Raw genomic sequence first — 16,726 nt, forward strand, 5'->3', positions numbered from 1 at the left:
CTGCGTCCTATTTTTTTGAAATGATTGAACGTTTTGTTTTCGCCTGATTCACGATGCCACCAAGAGGATAGTAATATTTTAAAAATATAGCCTGCAGTTAGTTCAATGTCATGTGAGTGATGACTTTAGAGCCATATATTTTGTACCCCTCCTTTGTGTTTTTTTTATTAAAAATGAAAATGATATATTTTGAGAATTTGTACATATATTTTGGCATAAATAAGTTAGGCCTAATATTATTAAAAACAGTCAGAGTCTGGGTTACTCGAATGCAACTTTTATATTTTGTATTCGGAAATGTTTGACTGATTCCCACCTCACATCCACTCGTAAAAGTACCTAAAGTAACAAATCTCTCCGCGGTGTTCATAAGAGCGTGCACGTTGTGTTACACGTCTTTTGCTGAAATGCATGCAAATATTTCCCTTCCAACTTGCAGCCAAAAAGGAAGGCTGTCAAACAGCGTGTTAAAGCCAGGCTTGTGCAGCCTTGCTGTGGTGTGTGTGTTCGGTTCTGCCCCATGCACCATGGAAGCGCGCTCCCGAGTCTTCAGGTGAATGGACAGAGGGAAGAAGAGCGGGGGTACGGTTCACTGTGCTTTGCATAAAGGAACAATTAGTGAAAATGAGTTGTGCCACCTCGATCGGGGCACATGCTTTTATGACAATGTATCTACTCTTCGTGACGGGATGCACCACACAGAAAGTAAGTAGAGATGATGTGTTTAATTGGGCTGCTGAAAACAGTGCATTGTAAACTTGTAAACGCCGTCATTCTCAGCCTGCTTATGAAGTTGCGAAACTTGGGTGGGAGGAAACAAATCACGCGCAACAAACTAATAACAGTACCTGATACAACAGCCCAATGGACTGCAAATTGTTTAGGCTTTAAATAATTGGGTAGTCCATTAATACGCGCACAACCACATCATTTTAAGTCAGTTCAAATGGCTATACTTCTGGATTTTGTGTTTTACCTTATGCTTAGTACAGGCCTAATGTATGAATGCACACATTATGTGTTCTGTGTACAATTAGGCAGATACTCTTGCATTTGTAATGTGGAATTAATTAGCAGTTCTTCGATTTGTTTTCTTTCCATCAATTCGCAAAAAAAAATCGAATGATGAAACCACTTGCAAGTACATTACACCATGTTGTGACATTTCTATTTACCGTCACATTTTTAATTGACATCGGCAAGAGGAATGATTTCATTCTTCGCATAAATTAGCCTACCTTATGCAATCGATATGCTCGATTGCACACACTTTCCTCAGAATCTTTCAAAGGGCATGTTGGTGAGGCACATGCTTGTTTTTGTGTAGGCATCTTCAGTGAACATGTACAAAGAGCGAAAACTGCCGCACATTCCAAATGTATCGTCCATAGTGTAGGAGACTGCATGCACTGGTGTCCCTTGACGTGTATGAAGTCGCTCTATTATCAGAGGAAGTTGTCACTGATCAAAACATTGACCTTTTTCCTTTTTGTTAAAACACAAGCTGGTGGATTTTGGTAATTGCCCTCCATCGATCCGCGGTTGGACAGTTATGAAAGTTTTTTGTATTTTCTACGGGCAACGTTTGGGATGATTTATATTTATTTATTTTTATATTTGTTTGCCCAAAGATATACCTTCACTTTGCTTGCTATATCTTTGATATATTTGGGCAAACATATATAAAAATAAATAAATGTAAATTTTACAAATATTTGTGTGCCTTAATCTATTATGTGACATAATCCTCCTAAAAATCAATATGCTGTTCTTCCTAAATTCCTAATATTCTGCTGCCATTTCTTGGGGGTATGTGTGATGGGGAGGCGGGGGGGGTCGACGAGTGTGACACCTTGTGTTGTGTCACTGGAAGGCCGGCCTGTCACGAGTCGTCCCCACGGAGCCCAGCAGGGGAATGGCGGCCCTTCGAACCCGGCGGGCAACAAAAGGCCCTAGTAGAGTGAAGCGCGGTGTCCCCATGCCTCGGCTCCCTGTTTAGCGCAGGGTTCTCACTATCTCTGCAATTATATGCCTGAGGGGGCCGCGTAAATGGGGGCCTTGTCCTCCCTTCCCCCTTTTGTGTTATGTTGATTTTTGGAACGACGTAAACAAGCCCGGAATTTATTCTTTTCCTCTGGCCCAACAACCTTGGAGTTGCTGGGCTTTCGTTGGCTTTGTGAAGAAGCAGAATATGTATGGCTGTTAATCGAAGGGTTGCAGCGCACACTGAAATCCCTCATCCCTTTCCCGGGATCAACAGCGATGCAAACAGGAGACGAAGTCTCAAGTCGTCAGTTTGGGTGTTAACATGCATGACGAGAGAGAATGCTGTTGTACGGGTATTCACTGGTTTGAGCATCTTTTTAAAAGGCTCGGTACTAAGTAGTCTTCTTGTCGTGTGGCTGCCGAAAAGGACTGCATAGAGGATCAACACATTATACAAATAAATACAGTTAAACAAATGGACACTGATTCGTCCTTGCTGAGGGTCCAATTGTAGTAAAGGACGTTTTCAAGTTGTTTTCCGAAATGTTGGAATTATTTCTGCTGAAAGCAGTTGACACCGGGCCACTGTAGAGATACGGTTGTGTTTCGCCAGGAGAGCCAGCAGCCTCTTCATGGGGAAATATGTTAATGGGTTTACACCACAGACATGGAAGAGAGAGGGAGGGGGACACACACACACACACACACACAGACACACACACACACACACACACACACACACACACACACACACACACACACACACACACACACTGCTGCCATAACCCCTAAATACTTTACTATTCAATGCTTGCCACAGAGCAGCCACCTAACGTCCACACCCCAGACACCCCCATACCACCCACGGGGGAACCAGTAAATCAAGCGCTCATTTAGGCCCATGCTCAATAAAGTGTGTTGTTTTGATTCACAAAGCACGGGGGTGAAACATGCTGAGGCAGCATAGCGGTAGAGATCCAGAGTGACCCAATGGAAATGCCTCTGCTTAATCAGGCCGCCGCACCAGTTGTTTATAAACTCTGCCCTCTGTGAATGTGCAGCCGGGACATGAGCCCACTCGATGACATCAAGGGGCAGATATGTGATAAGTCCTGGACTCGTGTATCACTGTTCTACCCAGCGGCAAAGCTTTGCCCTCCATCATCTTCTGTTTTCTGTTTGCCCACAGCTTGCTGAAGCCCCCTGTGAAGGGACTAACTTCTCGTGTGTGCGTGCGTGCGTGCGTGCGTGTGACTGACATTACTATGCCAGCACTTTGTTGATTCATCTCCACCCCATCCAACACCGCTTGGACACATTTCTGCACATCTGTTGCACTTGGATGTGATTATCATCGGTATCCGATCCGGCCTGGAGCTGAATTCAGATTCACACAGAGTTAGAAAGAGAACTAGGCACCCACAACAACAACAACAACAATAACAATGAACACCATTGTCATGTTCATCCTTCTAGTCCAGGCTGGCAGGTGCCTCCGAGAGCAGTTTAACCTTGTGAGGCTGTGTCTTTCCTCACTCCCAGTTACCAACCCCCCTGAGGGGCCCCACCTGGTTATGAGGGAGAGGCTGAGGGAGGGGTGAGAGAGGGAGAGACTAATGGAAGGAGAGAGGGAGAGAGAGATTGAGGGAGAGGATTGTTTGGAGGGTATTCTACTGTAAACGGTATGTTAGATATTATTTTCTAAGCTTTGGTTGCAATACAAAATAATACAATTATTCTCTCAGAAATTCAATTGAAAAAAACCTTTTTTCTTTCACAGAGCCATGCCTGCCTGCACACCACAACTACCTTGATGGTATTTGTTTTACCCTTTCAGTTCACAGTGAACAACTCAAAAGGGAGGTCAACCACACTAGGGTTAAGCATATATTTGTAAAGTAACTACCAACATCCCCTGTCATCAGGTATAACTTCTTATTTAGACGTAGTCAAGCAAGATGAAAGCTGGGGAACAGTGCAGCATGTCAGGGGCCTCTAGCGAATGACCCCATCTGGGATGATGTTTCACTGAACAAGTCGTTTCAACAATTATATGCTTGGTTGATCTACTTGTGTCCGGGGGAACCCCATGTCACTTCCAGAACACAGAGCCACAACTGGGGCACCCTGGCCACCAGACTCTTATGTAAACGTCCAGCTTGCCTTGTACTCATTAAAATGTTAGCATGGTTAGCCCACAATGCATTGCAGCCTATTGTTGGGGAGGAGGCTGGTGGTGGTGGTGGAGGTGGAGGAGGAGGAGGAGGAGGAGGAGGCGGGGGGTCATTAGTCTTTTAGCCATGAGAAAAGACAACCTTGAATAATTAGCGGGCGAGCGGTGCTGAGCCGGGCTGTGATGTAACGCGAGCGAGATGTGTGGTATTATAGGAATGCCCCATTTCCATTGGACAGTGTGGCCCAATGGAGCCTCTTTCATGTGTGTGTGTAGTCTTGCGTAGCACAGCACAGGGGGCAGTGGACCACCAGGGCGCCTTTTTCCACTGGCAGAGATGGTTCTCTCGCTCTCAGGCTCTGACACTGGTCTCCCTTGCGGTCACTGCCACACTCTTCTGCTAGGGTTAGGGATCCTTTTGAAAGGAGATCATTTTAAATGGATCGCTGCTGAAGTGAACAGTTGTAAACCCTCAACGCAGTCCGCCATGAGAAGAAAAACATTTCATGGTTCTGTGTCAAGAGCGACCTCGGCTATCCGCAACTGACCAGCCTCTGACTACGATGCTATGCCTTTAAAAAAAAAAAAAGAACGGAAGCCATTTTTGTTGGGACGATAGAAGAGAGGGAGAAAGAGAGAGAGGGGGGTGCCCCTTCTCTCTGTCCCCTACCGTACCCCTATGTTGTGGTGTGTGTGTGTGTGTGTGTGTGTCTGTGTGTGTGGGTGTGTGTGTGTGTGTGTGTGTGTGTGTGTGTGTGTGTGTCTCTCTCTGTGTCTGTGTGTGGCCACATTCTCTCCACATTCTATAGAGGTTGCTCAACCCTGCCTCAATAACAACCAGCCCAAAACGAACAGCGCCTGGACTCCTGAGAGCCCTGGAGAGAATGGCATTCGTCCAGTTCAGATATCACACGTGTACTTCAGTGCCGCCGCATGCATTTATAGTCATGTCGTGTGTGATTGTCATTTTCCCTCAAATACAACGTGCCCACAAACAGAATGTTCAAGTGAAACGCAACAGATTACTTACCTGGGAACACAAAATCTCAACAATTTCAAAACAAGACTTTAATACCTTAATCGTGTTCCGGGACTCCTTTTGTCCCGTCTTGTGTATCACATGCTGCAAGGCTTTCTGCTCTTTTAACCAGGGGCCCTGTAGGATTGAGTTCCTAAAGAAACCGGTCTATAGTGTGGTCTTTCAGTCATGAATGAAAAAGTGCATAGTCATTTTGCCACTTAAAATAACAGTGGGACGATTCCCCTTTGATAAACACACGCAAATAGAGAGAGACGGGCAGGAAAAGGTTGTCACTTGTTCTTCTTGTTCTATCACTGTTCATGCCCAGGTAAACATTATTGTTTTGTGTTCTCTAGTACAAAGAGGACTTTGTATTTGTGGTCCTAGGGCCTAGGGCTTTTTTTGGAATGTCATTATTTGGGTATTTGCTGAAGTTCACTGTCAAGTCCCAGATTTCAGAGGAAAATCTCTCTCCCCTGCTCTGCAAAGCGCTGCTGGGGGTGAGTGCTGGTGGGGGTAGTTACCTGTCTGCCAGTCTGGGTCATTCCCATACTATAGAACCAAGAGGCCAAGACGGGAAAGCTCATAAATGCACCAAGCCCCCTACAGAGGAGTCTGGTGCTGAACTGCACGGTCCACCTCCACATCTGCCTGCGCTTTGAGCCCCCATGCCCCCCTGACATCCAGACCACACCTGGGAGAAATTACAGCTATGATTCCCTCCCAAGGGTGACCCTAGCAAGGCAGTACAGGAAAGCTCAGGCTTTGATATACTTCAGTGCAGTTGGGGGTTGAATAGGTCAGATTCAGGCCTGGGTGATGTTCAGACAATCAGAAGTCAGGTATATTGTATGGTCACAGCAGACATACTGTTGAAAAGAAAGTCATATAGTCATACAGATTATCCGTGAACTGGAAGTGTCTACAAAGATGTATGATGATAGATCAAACCCCAGATTGCATCTGTCAGGGAGGTTTCTGGGAAGATGATCTATTGATCATGAATCTGTGTGGATCTCCAGCTGGTGACGTCACTTTTGGACAGACTTGTAATGGCTGCTCACCCTCACGCAGTCACACATGGTCAACTATGGGCCCTTTAATCAGTGAAAACATTTTTTGCGTGCTTTGCTGCTGTTTTATCCTAGCCGTATGAGCTCCATATGGTCCCAATTGACGATACGATGGTAGGATGCTCATGCACATGGCGATTATTGACAACATGCCTTTGACTGCAGGTCTACTTCGACTGCGGTGCCAAGGTGGATGTGGTGGATGTCCAAGGGCTCATCCTTTCCCCGGGCTTCCCCTATAACTACTCGTCTGGGATCCACTGTGTGTGGCAGTTCTTTGTCCCAATGGACTACCAGCTTGTCCTGGAGATGTTTGACTTTGACGTGTTTGAGAGCCACGACTCTCCCGCTGTGTCGTACTCTGAGGAGGAACTGACCGAAGAGGAGACGAAAACGCTCACTCCCAGACGTTTGGCGGCCGGAGAGGATGATGAGGGTGACACTGAAGAAGACGCACTTTCATTGGCGAAAGTTCTGATTGGCCGGAGTGAGCAGGTGTTCGCAAAGGGTACGCAGTCCTCCTACGGGGACGAGGTCCAGGATATGGTGCTGCAGAAGGAGTTGATGAAGATCGAGGGTGATCATGTCTCAGAGTCTGCCCAAAGAGCGAGGGATAAAGGCCAACTTGGCACCGGGGCGACACCCCGTCCTCCCCGCCTCTGGATACCTGTTGCCCAGCCTCCAGGAGGTGAAGCTTCGGATTCCTCCATCTCCACCTCCTCGTCCTCATCGCCCCTCTCCCCACCACTGGGAGGTCTGCACTCCAGCCCAAGCTCTCAGCCAGGAGCTGCCCGGACCTCCACCACCACCACCTCCCCACCACCTCCGTCAGACACCGCCTCTCCGAGCTCTGAGACCCCGCAGCCGATGCTGGACGCCTGCCCCCACGACGTCCTCTACATATCCGACCTCATCTCCTTCTCCTCCAGGTTCTGCGGGTCCAACCGGCCCCCCAGCAGCCAGCTCGTGTTCGGCTCCAGCCAAGAGATGGTGGAGGTGATCATGGAGCTCATCACCACCACCCACTGGGGCCGGGGCTTCGCCCTCCTGTTCCACTACCACAACCTGACCGAGCCAGGGGGGGATAGACGGACCTTCACTCACGCCCCTGGGCGGATGGACACGCTCCTAGCTGCTGTGAGCGCTGCGGTCTTCTTCGCCATGATACTGGCTAGCGCTCTCTGCATGATCTTCAGGTAACCAGGCAACCGCGTTTGATTGTTTGTTTTGTTTTCTTCTGAATTGTCGTTTTCTTTTGATGGAGATAAAGTCCATTCCGGTAACCCTTTTGTAGAGTTACTGGAAATCAAACCGATCCATCGTTTCAGCCAGGGTCCGGAGTAGACCAGAAATAACAGTCGATTAAAAAGAAAAAGGAATTCATTTTCATAGTTGAATACATGTCACATCACGTGTGTGTGTGTGTGTGTGTGTGTGTGTGTGTGTGTGTGTGTGTGTTTGACCTAGAAGAAAATTCCAATGGCGTTGCACCAGAACATTGTTGCTATGCTGATTTAATCGGTGTTAGGAAGTCCGATGGCTTCCACATGTTGTCAGATGTGAACTGAAAATGACTAAGAAAGTGGCATGTAATAACTGATCCTCTCCCTGCTCCGAAAGGCTAAGGAAGATGAGGTTAATTAGAGACTTGGGGTGCAGTTATGCACACATGCAGTTACAGTACACAGCAATACATATAATAACTTACTTTTAAGCAGTAGGGAATACTATCACAAACATAATTCTTGAAACTAGTTCTAGATTGAGTTATTCTACTGTTTAGATTAATGCAATTCAATAAAATACAAGACAAGTTTACCGTACTAGGGTATGCAGAGAACAGAAAATTGTAATCTCGGATTTGCAATGAAGGAAACTGGGTTAGTCAGTCAGCAGTGTGAGTTGTACACACACACACACACACACGCACACACACTCACACACGCATGCACACGCACACACACACAGTTGACGCTGGCCTGACGTACCGGGGTGGTCAGGCAGGTTTGGCTACAGCTGCGCGGCCCGGCCTCACCTTGATGTGGGCCTTTCTCTCGGGCATTTAAGGTACGGCACTTGGCTTCAATTCACCGCCAGCAACAAAACCAGAGGGGCCATTTGAACGTGAATGGGGCGGGGGGACCCAACGAGCAACAACAAGGAGAGAGTCCCGCTAGGCGCCCTCTCTGATTTCTGTTACAGATGCCTTTGTTTGGTTGGGTTTTGAGAGTACAGGGGGAACGAGATCAAAGGGCAAACGCAATTGGCCGTTGTTCCCCTGGCCTCTCCCATAAGAGGAGCTTATAAGAAGAGTTAGAATGTAGGACCATTCATAGGTATTTTAGATATTGCATGTGTATCTTTATATAAATGAATGTCATATTTGTTTTAATTGCCAGTCCCAAAAAAAGTCATAAAAATGAGAAAATATTCCTGAAATTATTAAGCACATCATTTATGTTGATGGTTGGGATAGTGTTACCTTTGTAATGAGTGTAATTCATTTCAATGTTAACGTTCTTAAAATGTTGTGCTCTTGTACCAGTTGACTGTATCGCAGACTGAGTAGTAAACATCAGCGTCTCCGAACCCCCATCTCTCGCGTGTAACAGCAGGAAATGGGAAACACATGCGCAATAAAATGAAAGTGTAATTAGCAAGAAAAACAAAACAAGTCATTAGGAAGCTATGGGAATGCCTGGCTTTTATAGCTAAGAGGAACCACCAGTAGCTGGGCTTTTCCCTGTTGTATTCTACCGTGTGCTTGCTATAGCTGCTGTTTGCCGTGTTATATCAAAAATACGTTCATATTACAGTTGAGTAACAAAACTAAGACTAAAGACTGAGCAATGCCACATGATACGGATTAAATATATTGGTTGTTTGAAGAGTGTTGGAGCCTTATTAATGGTTAAATGGAAACATGTATGTCTCGAGGCTGTATCAGTCAGCATTGTGAATAAAGAAAGCTTAACTTGCAATATGAAAAATGCAGAGACCATGATGATATTACAAGATATTACTTGTTTAGATTAAAAAACATTTCAAAATATCAATATTATTAAAATAATATTTGAAACAAACCCTCTCACTTTTCTATGAACTGACTATATAGCATCAGGATATACTCTTTAAGCTTCCCACAGTCGGAGAAATAAACAAATTACTTACAGAAATGTCTCAATAAAATGTCTTAAACGCCTTCATTAAGGACATATCTCAGTAATGGAAGGGGACACATTGACACTACACCACCACTACAGAACAGGTATCATGACCTTTCAACAAGCAGGATAAGCTGTGAACCTCTTAGGGCGTGCTGTGTGGGGATAAAGCTGCTGAGCGTTGAGCTGGGGATGACCCCAAACCACCCAACGTTTGCACGACCACACTGGTATGCTGGGGATACACTGCTGGTTTACCGCCTGCGTCGCAAAGCCCAGAGTTCAATGTTGGTGTTTGGGAAGAAGTCCCTTTTCTGAATTGTGATGGTCCAGTGCCTAACCCATTATATAAGGAGTCTGTTAAATCAGGGCATCTCTAAACAAAACACTTCTTCATCTTCTTGAAGCTGATTACATTTTGATGCTTTTTGTTTTTCCAGACCTAAACTTTGTCCCAAGATATCCAACTCCTGTGTGTCAAGCAACTCTGAGGTACACACAACACACGCTCTCACTTTCCATATGCACTCCCAAGTAATTCCTTGTGTACTCTTCTCTGTGTCTTCCTCTCCCAGGCTTGTCATCTATCTTGTTTCCATTGCTATGCCAATTGTTTTCTTTGTGTATTGCTTCTTGTTCTGCCTCATTGTCCTCCAATGTCTCTCTCTCTCTTTCTCTCTGTCTCTGTCTCTCTCATCCCATCTGTTTGGGAGTGGACCAGACATTCCTTCTCACAGAATAAAGGCTCTGTCTGGGATCTCAGGGCATTTCCTTCAATATCCTTCACCACTTGAACCAATTCCTTCATGTTCATCCCTCGCTCCTCCTCCTCCTCCTCCTCCTTCTGCTCCTTGCTCCCTTGATCCATGCTAAACCACGCCTTTATTCATTTAGTGAAAGATAGCATAAATCCACTGAACAGGGTGTGAACCTCAAATGCCTGTGAGGTAAACCTTTAAGGGAGACGAAGAGGTGGACCAACATGGTGTTCGGTGGTCGGGGCTAAACGGTTGTGACCTGCGGTTGTTCCCGGGCTGCAGGTTGCGGCGGCCGTGGAGAACGCGGCGAGCGAAGTCAGCGAGCTGCGGGTGGTCACGGCTAACGAGGGCGAGCGAGAGGTGAGCGAGGGGCAGCGCGCCAAGCGCCCTGCCCCCGGGGACCGCCGGACACAAGCAGGTACACACACACACACACACACACACACACACACACACACACACACACACACACACACACACACACACACACACACACACACACACACACACACACACACACACACACACAGCCCTGTGCTGACCTGTTGCTGACTTTCACAGAAAGAACTCAGTGTTCTGGTTTGAGTCCAGGCTATGATCCCACTGTGCATGCAGAAAAGGTAAGGTAATCAATATAGTGCAGTGTTGCAGAGTGCTGTCCTTCTTAGACCGCTGAGGTGCAATACTAGAGAATCTCAAATGTCGCAGCTTTAAAAACGTTTGTTCACGTCTGTTTTTATCATACGATCCAACCTCGATTTGTGATGCGATCCCCTGAACACACACACACACACACACACAGTGGAAGAATGGGGCCTGTGTAAATGTTTCATTTTTTACCACGTCTTCTTTCTCCTCTCGTCAGTCAGTACGGGGGGAGAGGCCTCCCGGGACCAGGAGCTGGAGTTGTCTCCTGGGGGCCTGATGGAGCTGGACCTGGGGGCCGACGAGGTCTTCATCGCGGCCTCCAACCTGAGTCACCCTGGCCTGCCGCTCTCGGCTCACACGGTACGCCCTCCCCAGCGCTCCTCTTCTCCTCTTCAGTGGGTTCAGGGGCGTGGTCAAAATGAAAGTTATTTTGACGACGGTTCAAATGATGGCCGTTTTCCGCCAGTGGCAAGTTTTGATGTCCAAACTTGAACCAGAGCAGACATAACTCGGGTACAACAAATAAGTTAAGGCCTGCATTGCAAAGCCTATTGACCTAGAAGACCAGTGCATTGACCTGGAAGACCAGAATCAATCAGACCTACCGCCAAATTCTAGAGCCTGAAATTATGAACATGATGAGGGAATTGTGGGAAATAGCATGGCAGAGGGTCTGAGCGCGGCAGAAGCCAGGCTGCAGCCCAGCTTTATTCCCTGTCCTCCTTTGTGTTCTCCTGGGATCAGAGTTGGCATCAACGAGTGCTGGCAGGTTCTTTTTGAAGGACTGGCACAGTTTCCTGCAGCCTACACTAATGGAGTATTATCCACAGAGCCCAGATTTTAATCTCCAGTCTGAAGTGTGAGTGTGCATACACATTTTCATGCCTCTCACACACATTGTGTGAACTTTTTTTTCCATCTAGCTGATTTTTACACGAAAGCAAATAATTCAGATCAATGCCATTACGGAGCAGGTAGAAGTTGTCGGCAGCCTGGGCTTAGGCCGCGGACATCGGGAATCGAACCAAGAAGCCTCCGACTGGGAGTCTTAGAGCCACCGCGCTAGCTCATACCTGAAACTGTTGTTGTGAGTAGCACTTATGAAATAGGTTTACTCTCACGTATGTGCAAACCACAGTAAAGGTCGAGACAAGGTCATGACCAGACCTTTCAAAGCGCTAGCATCTAGTGTTTCTTTCCTGTGAAGTGTTTCCAGGAAGGCTTGGCGATAAGTCTTGTTCAAAAGTGACTTCAGTAGGAGGCTTAAGTTAAGTTACCTTATTAGGTAAATAATTTCTTGCTTTGTGTATAAGGTAAAAAGTTACCCATTTGTCTTAGAAGGGCTTTAGTAACCAAATGAAAACTTGTTTTAAACCCACTTAATTCGTGTCTAGACAAAGCTAACGCCTAGTGACTCTGTGTGAAGGATTATCTAGGCTCTCTCTCTCTCTCTCCCTTTTCCTTTTTTATTCTGCTTAAGTTATTTCTCTCCGTGCTGGAACCTTCAGGCCTTTTCACCCTCCGGATCATTCAGATTGTTATGGCATTAATGTGGCCCTCACGCATTGAGCCTATCAGGAACAATTAGCTTGGGACATTTCAACTGCTATAGCCGCATCAGCGTAGGTAGCCTTTTGCCCGGACCAATACATTAAAATATCCAAAGGACTAGATATCAATAAGTGCTCCATTTGGAAAGAAAAAAGTATTACTCAACCGACATACCTAATTACACATTTGTAACACCACCATTTGAACTCGGGTAAGAATCCTTTCCTGCCTGCATTACAGCTTTAATATTCATAAAATAATGAATAGGCTTGTAAGCCACATTTGCGTGCTGCTGGCTCGCTGAGTGCGTCAAACTAATCGTTCCAGTTCCTTCTTAATAATCCATGGAGGTAGCACACCCACACAATCTGGCCGTGAACTGTAGTTGATGGATTATATTAGTTTCTAAGCTGTTTTGCTTAATACCACCGCCCCCATATTAACTGTTGATGCCCACTAACATTAATACATCAGCATGCTTGAATTAACATTATTGTATGTTAGTGATAACAGACCTTTGTGATACAAAGTTGAATTAGATTTAAATGTTGTGCTGCATGATGGCCTTCCAAATATCCCATCAGCCATCAGATTCATGTTATCTAGGTAGCTGCCTGGTTGCCTTTTGCTGTGAAATATTCAACACATATCTGTTCATATTGCACCCTGATTTAACAACCCTAGACATAACCAATCGGAGGAGAGCCATTCTAACCAATAACAGGTGAATCAGAGGCGAAAAAGTTCCCCTATGTTCCCCGGTCACATACAAAGCGGGGAACATAGGACCCGGGGAACATAGGTACGCTCCCTTCTGCCCTACCCTTGCGCAACTTGTCCTTTTTGTCTTGAAAAATCCTAGTGCTCATTTCTGCATTTTGAATCAGTTATTTCTAGTGATCATTTGGCTTATCCCTTCCACTACACAGACTTCCACTACACAGTTCAGTAGGCAGGTCGCTTTTGATTTTTTCCTCTTCGTCCTATCCGCTTGTTTTTCCACCAATCCCTGCGTATCCTAGCGGGAGCGATATCTGCGCTACAGTGACACTGGCCCCAGGCCCCTGAGCGACTGGCCCTTGCCCGACCCCGCCGTCACCACCACCTCCTCTCAGGGTCCAACTGCAGCCAGAGCAGAGGGTGGTTCTGGCTGCTCTCGGCCCAGACCAAGAGCGTGGAGCGTCCGCACCTTCCAGGACTACCTGCCTCCGCTCCACAAGAAGTGGTGCAGCTGGAACTCCTCCAGTCCCTTCACAAAGCTGGTGGACACTGTGAGAGCTACCATCACACCCCTCTCTGTCATGGTCCTCCTGTCTGTCTACCTTTCTCCCTCCCATCGCTCTCTTCCACTTACTCACATCTTTCTCTCTCTCTCTGAGCTTTCAAGTCAGTGGAGGCTGAAGTTTTTGTTGTGATCCCTTTTTTCTAGAAGTGACTATTTCAAGCCTTTGGAAAGAGTTTGATTGAAAACTATTGACATGCACCAATCAAATATCTTAATTGGAGGAGAAAAAGACTGCTCATGGATGACACACCTTATCTAAATATCTCTGTGGATCAAAGCTTCTGCTAAATCAATTCTTAGTTAATAACGAAAGTGAAAGTAAAATTATTAATATTGCATTTGGGCTGTTCTTAAGGGGGGACGAGTTTGTGCACTGTATACAAACCCCGATGCTGAACAAAGTTGTTCCACTACCACTGACCAGGGGGTTAAATGTCACCTGCAGACTCTTCCCAGCCTCGGGGCTGACGGAGCGGGGGACAGCGGCAGGAAGGTCTTCTCGGAAGCCCACTTGTCCAAGAAGCCGAGCGCCGGCGCCGACTCGGCTGTCAGCAGCGCCTCCTACCCCCTTACCCTGACCGCCCACCAGCAGCGACGCCTCAACTCCACCAGCAACCTGCGCCGCTCCCTCTTCAACGGCTTCGGCCTGCTATGCGGGACGGACGACCCGGCCAGGGCGACCCCAGGGGCGGCAGAGGCGGCACAGGCCCCGGGCCCCGCCTCCTCCTCCTCCTCGCCCTCCGGCCAGCAGCAGCCGCAGGACGGGGGCGCCAAGGGCGGGAAGCGACGCAACCAGAGCACGGACGGAACCGACCACGCCAGCGTGCCGGTGTTCGCCATCTGTGAGGAGGAGGACCGGGAGCCCCTGGTCCCAGCGGAGCACCTGGCTCAGACGTCCTTCTCCTCCATCTCCCCGTCCTCCTCCTCCACGGTGAACGGACTGGTAGGGGGCTTGTACCAGGAGCGAAGGCCTCCCCCGCTGTGCTAGGCCGGAAGCCCCCAGCAGCCCTGGATGAGCTGAGGGGAGGCCGGCATAAGCTGCCACCCATTCAACCCCATCCTCCCCCGGCTCGGTTGCCACTGACGCTGAGAAGGAGCGCCGCCTTTGTCGTTAATGCTAGCTCTCCCCTCAGCCAATCAAAAGTGTTGTGCAGTTTGACAGGCAAGGTGAGGTGACCAGTGGCGTTTGAGGATGGGCAGAGCCTGGACTCTCCACTGTAGGCCTGCCCTGGGGAACTCTTTTGGTCCTCGTGTGTGGAACCTGCCCTCCTCATCAGAGCTCTAAATTGAGCTGAAGTTAGTAGCACCCTTAGTATCCTGCAGGTGATAAGACCGCACTACAATATTTCTATTTTTTCATGTGTTTGAACAAAGATTGACCAGAATGCTATTGCTACGCCAGGGCACTGGCTGACTGTCTTTTGTATTAAGAAGAAGAAAAAACAAATGTATAGATTGGATGAAAACGAGAACATTCTATTTAGGACTCCCCTTTATTTTCAGTGCACTTAAGTTTTCTATTTGTATACACTCAACATTTGCACTTTCAATATCTCACTAATTGCGGCTCATTCATTTTGTGCCAAATCTTTATCTGCATTTTCAGTCTTTTTCAGTACATGCTTATGCTTTTCAATGACAGTACAGCAGAATATAAATTCTACATTAATATCACTGTTTAAATAATGTCAATCTTGAAAATCTCACTTGTAATCATGTCTGAAGACGATATTGGATTAAAAAGGGAATTAATTGTATAAACGCCGTTACTAAAGCATTAGTGCTGAAGAAATAAAAGGTTGACTCTGAACTTTGAATAAAGCATATGTCATCCAAGGGCTGTGTTCTGTTGTGTCTCAACATATTCTATGGTTCACTTATAAGGACTTCCTGGAAAAAATATTTCCTTCACAAGCCAAGGCTGCTTAATGAATTAATTCAAGAAAATATCCATGGCAGGATTGTGTAGTGTCTCAAGTACAACCAGTACCAGCCAAATGAGCTTTAGACAGTATTTTTAAATGTTTTTATTAGTGCAGACCAAGAGGCATGTTAGATCCTTTGCATCGAGATTCCTGGGTGGCCAATACAATGTATACTCACTAGTCATAACACCAGTGCCAAATACAGTAAGCCAATTCCGGGGGGGAGGGGGGAGAGAGAGAAACGACAGTAATCAAATGAAATTGGAGAACAAATGAATATCCCCTCGCTACATCTATTAAAACACAAATGCTTGTGTGTGTATATATATATATATATATATATATATATATATATATATATATATATATATATATATATATATATATATATATAGAAAAAAAAGAATTGTCATGTTTTGTGTGTGGGCGACAGTAAATACTGCCATGCATGCACCCTGTGCCACACATCCTTGCAATGAGGTAGAATGCAACCTGCTTCAAAGTCTGTTCCACAGGCCTGGAGAACAGAGTACCCAGGGAGGGGGAGTAGTGGTGAGTTGCAAAGCCTCTTTAAAGCTCCATTCCTGTCGGAGGTGGCTTGGGACTGCTTATTAGTGGGCCCAGATCTCCTCCGGTGAGAGGGTCATTAAACAGAACCCCTCTGGGTCTCCGGAGGGGTCGGGGGGGATTCAACAGGGCCTGTGTGTGTCGACGGCCTGAGCTGCTCAGGAATGCCAGTGAGAAAAGGACCACCACTAACCTGGGGGGGGGATCAGTATTTATGATACATGACTCAAAACACGTCAACCTACCAGAACTCAAAACTCAGACTGAACCTGGGGGGGGGGGTGGGGTACTGTGTATTCTGTTCTTTTGGGAATGATCTACAAAAGGTTGACTCTCGCACCCAGCGGTTGCAGCAAGGAGATGGATTTGTACATGTTCCCATACTCAGTGTCTTATTGTGTGGTAGCCTTTTTATTTAGAGCTTTCTTCCATAGCCTGGCTGTTCAATCCCACAATATTGGTCAAGGTAATATGGAAGTTTGACAAAAACTAAACTCTAGTAAAGAAATTCAACAAATCCTAAATCTGGATGTTGGGCAGTACTAAGACTGATGTATGAATTATAAATGCTTCAA

The 16,726-nt window shown here is 46.6% G+C and overlaps 1 protein-coding gene across 2 annotated transcripts; it reads left to right on the forward strand.

The window, feature by feature from the left end:
* The first annotated feature begins 577 nt into the window (after positions 1-577).
* LOC307079231 (uncharacterized protein) lies at positions 578-15,399 on the forward strand. 2 transcript variants are annotated; one of them, XM_079741413.1, is made up of 7 exons: positions 578-705; positions 6,419-7,449; positions 9,858-9,909; positions 10,458-10,593; positions 11,041-11,183; positions 13,397-13,645; positions 14,105-15,399. In XM_079741413.1, the coding sequence occupies exons 1-7, from the start codon at positions 625-627 to the stop codon at positions 14,645-14,647; spliced, it is 2,235 nt and encodes a 744-aa protein (XP_079597539.1). In that variant the 5' UTR covers positions 578-624; the 3' UTR covers positions 14,648-15,399. The 2 variants fall into 2 exon arrangements, with proteins under 2 accessions (XP_079597539.1, XP_079597540.1); XM_079741414.1 differs by lacking the exon at positions 13,397-13,645.
* The last annotated feature ends 1,327 nt before the right edge of the window (positions 15,400-16,726 follow it).

This window comes from Pollachius pollachius (assembly GCF_949987615.1).
Source record: "Pollachius pollachius genome assembly, chromosome: 1".
Classification (NCBI taxonomy): Eukaryota; Metazoa; Chordata; class Actinopteri; order Gadiformes; family Gadidae; genus Pollachius; species Pollachius pollachius.

Bases quoted from the DNA above. Each gene is read 5' to 3' on its own strand.
- LOC307079231 (XM_079741413.1), top strand. From the start codon at position 625: ATGAGTTGTGCCACCTCGATCGGGGCACATGCTTTTATGACAATGTAT. The intron at 7,450-9,857 runs GTAACCAGGCAA...TTGTTTTTCCAG, and splicing joins GCTCTCTGCATGATCTTCAG to ACCTAAACTTTGTCCCAAGA. The intron at 10,594-11,040 runs GTACACACACAC...TCCTCTCGTCAG, and splicing joins GGACCGCCGGACACAAGCAG to TCAGTACGGGGGGAGAGGCC.